Below are 2,353 nucleotides of genomic sequence, written 5' to 3'. Positions count from 1 at the left end.
TGGCCACAGTCAAATGACTGAAACAAGTAAAAGAGTATGATGGTTTCAAATTTTGCCACAAGGGTAGTAATTTTGATAACGACTAGTTGATTACATCGACTCCAGTACGCAACTGGTACTTATTTTATTGATCCTGAGAGGATGAAAGGCAAAGTTGACTTTGCCTTTCATCCTTTTGGGGGTCGAATAAATAAGTACCAGTTAATCACTGGGGGTGATGTAATCGACTTAATCCCCTTGTCTGTCTTTGTTTGTCCCCTCTATGTTTAGCCCCCTGTGGGCAATAAAGAAATTTATAAATAAATAATAATAATAATGATAGTAATAATAATAATAATAATAATAGTAATAATCCTTTCTACAATAGGTACAAGGTCTGAAATTTTGGGCTAAGTTGATTACATTAACCCCAGTGCATAACTGGTACTTATTTTATGAACCTCAAAAGGATGGTGGGCAAAATTGACCTTGGCGGAATTTGAACTCAGAACATGAAAACAGGTGAAATGCCTCTAAGCATTTTGCCAGAAGTGCTTTTGATTCTGCCAGCTCACCGCCCTAATAATAATAATGGTGGTGGTGGTGATTCTTACATAATAATAATAATAATAATAACAGTGTTGTATTCTTTTCTATTTTCAGATCATTCGTAGAGTCTTCCACGTAATAATCGATGCCAAGAACAACAGAGGTGGTTTGTGTAAACTTGGTGTAATAAAATCATTTGAAATATATTGTTTAAAAAGAAAAAAATATATTATTTATAATGATAGTAAAAAAAAACAAATGACTCCTGTTGTAATCTCTAAATTTGGAAGTGGATACTCTCTCTTACTCTTTTACTTGTTTCAGTCATATATCTATCTGTCTGTCTATCTATCTATCTATCTATCTATCTGTCTGTCTGTCTGTCTGTCTGTCTGTCTGTCTGTCTGCCTGCCTGCCTGCCTGCCTGCCTGCCTGTCTGTCTGTCTGTCTGTCTGTCTGTCTGTCTGTCTATCTGTCAATCTATCTATCTATCTATCTATCTATCTGTCTGTGTGTCTGACAATCTGTCTGTCCAACTGTGTCTGTCTGTCTATCTACTTATGTGTCTGTCTGACTGTTGGTCTATTTATCTGTCTATCTATCTATCTATCTATGCGTTTGTCTGTCTATCTATCTATATGTCTGTCTGTCTGTCTGTTTGTCTATCTATGTGTCTGTCTGTCTGACAGTCGGTCTATATGTCTGTCTGCCTGTCCGTCTGTTCCATACGTTGTGAATATTTAAACAAAGACTAAATGAGTTCGGTGGAGGATTAGTCTTTTCAAGCCGTTTTGCCTGTTTATTGGTTTCAAAGTCTATAAATAGAAATGTCAGTTGTCTATTGAAGAACGTGAGAAGCAACAAGAATTTCTGGTTGGCTCTTTTTAATTACAATGTCTCTCCAGAAATATCTAACCTTTTATTAATTCCAATAAGTAGTTGGACTTATTTTTTCACATCTAGAGAAGTCATTAAAGGATCAACCAATTAGTGTGTGTTTGTGTGTGTGTGTGTGTGTTTGTGTGTGTGTGTGTGTGCAAATGTGTTGATTGTTTGCAAATTATAATTTCAGTGATTTGTAATGTTTCACAGAACTCCAACCCACCCCACCCCATACACACTCACCCCTGCCATCCTGCTCACCGCCTGGATTTCGAAGATGTGCATAAGTGTGCGTCGTTCCTTCTCTGATAACCCAGCATTTCTAGGTTTTCATGCAAACCCGTTGTTATAAAGCCCGGTGCATGGATGGTTTTACGAACGAATATTTTACCACAGACGTTTGTCTCTTTCTATTCCCTTAAACAAGACAGGTCTCGTTATACGAGTTATTTGTTCCCAGAGGACGCTCGTAAAGTGAAAACTCATAAAGCAGAACAATAATTTCCCATTGCAGCAATGGTATCATCATCATCATCGTTTACCGTCCGTTTTCCATGCTAGCATGGGTTACACGGTTCGACCAGGGTCTGGGAAGCCAGGAGGCTGCGCCAGGCTCCAATCTTGATCTGGCAGTGTTTCTACAGCTGGATGCCCTTCCTAACGCCAACCACTCCGTGAGTGTAGTGGGTGCTTTTTACGTGCCGCCGGCACAGGGGCCAGGGGAGGCTGGCAAACTATCGGTTGGAGCTTTTTACGTTAGCACGCCGGGCGAAATGCTTAGTGGTATTTCGTCTGCCGTTACGTTTTGAGTTCAAATTCCGCCAAGGTCAACTTCGCCTTTCATCCTTTCTGGGTTGATTAAATAAATACCAGTTACGTACTGGGATCGACTTAATCCCTTTGTCCTTGTTTGTCCCCTCTATGTTTAGCCCCTTGAGGGCAA

The 2,353-nt window shown here is 39.7% G+C and overlaps 1 protein-coding gene across 1 annotated transcript in view; it reads left to right on the top strand.

Annotated features, from left to right (window-relative positions):
• The window catches only part of LOC115217260 (lysophosphatidylserine lipase ABHD12), a gene marked incomplete at its 5' end in the record, with an annotated part of 24,579 nt that extends 23,792 nt beyond the window's left edge, over nucleotides 1-787 (top strand). The window contains one exon of the mRNA XM_029786901.2: nucleotides 643-787. Coding sequence (XP_029642761.2) covers nucleotides 643-667 — 25 coding nt within the window. The remainder of the gene's footprint in view (nucleotides 1-642) is intronic.
• Between the last annotated feature and the right edge of the window lie 1,566 nt (nucleotides 788-2,353).

Source organism: Octopus sinensis, linkage group LG11 (assembly GCF_006345805.1).
Source record: "Octopus sinensis linkage group LG11, ASM634580v1, whole genome shotgun sequence".
Lineage (NCBI taxonomy): Eukaryota > Metazoa > Mollusca > Cephalopoda > Octopoda > Octopodidae > Octopus > Octopus sinensis.
Note: the sequence above shows the minus strand (reverse complement) of the source record. Positions and strands in the feature narration are given on the sequence as shown.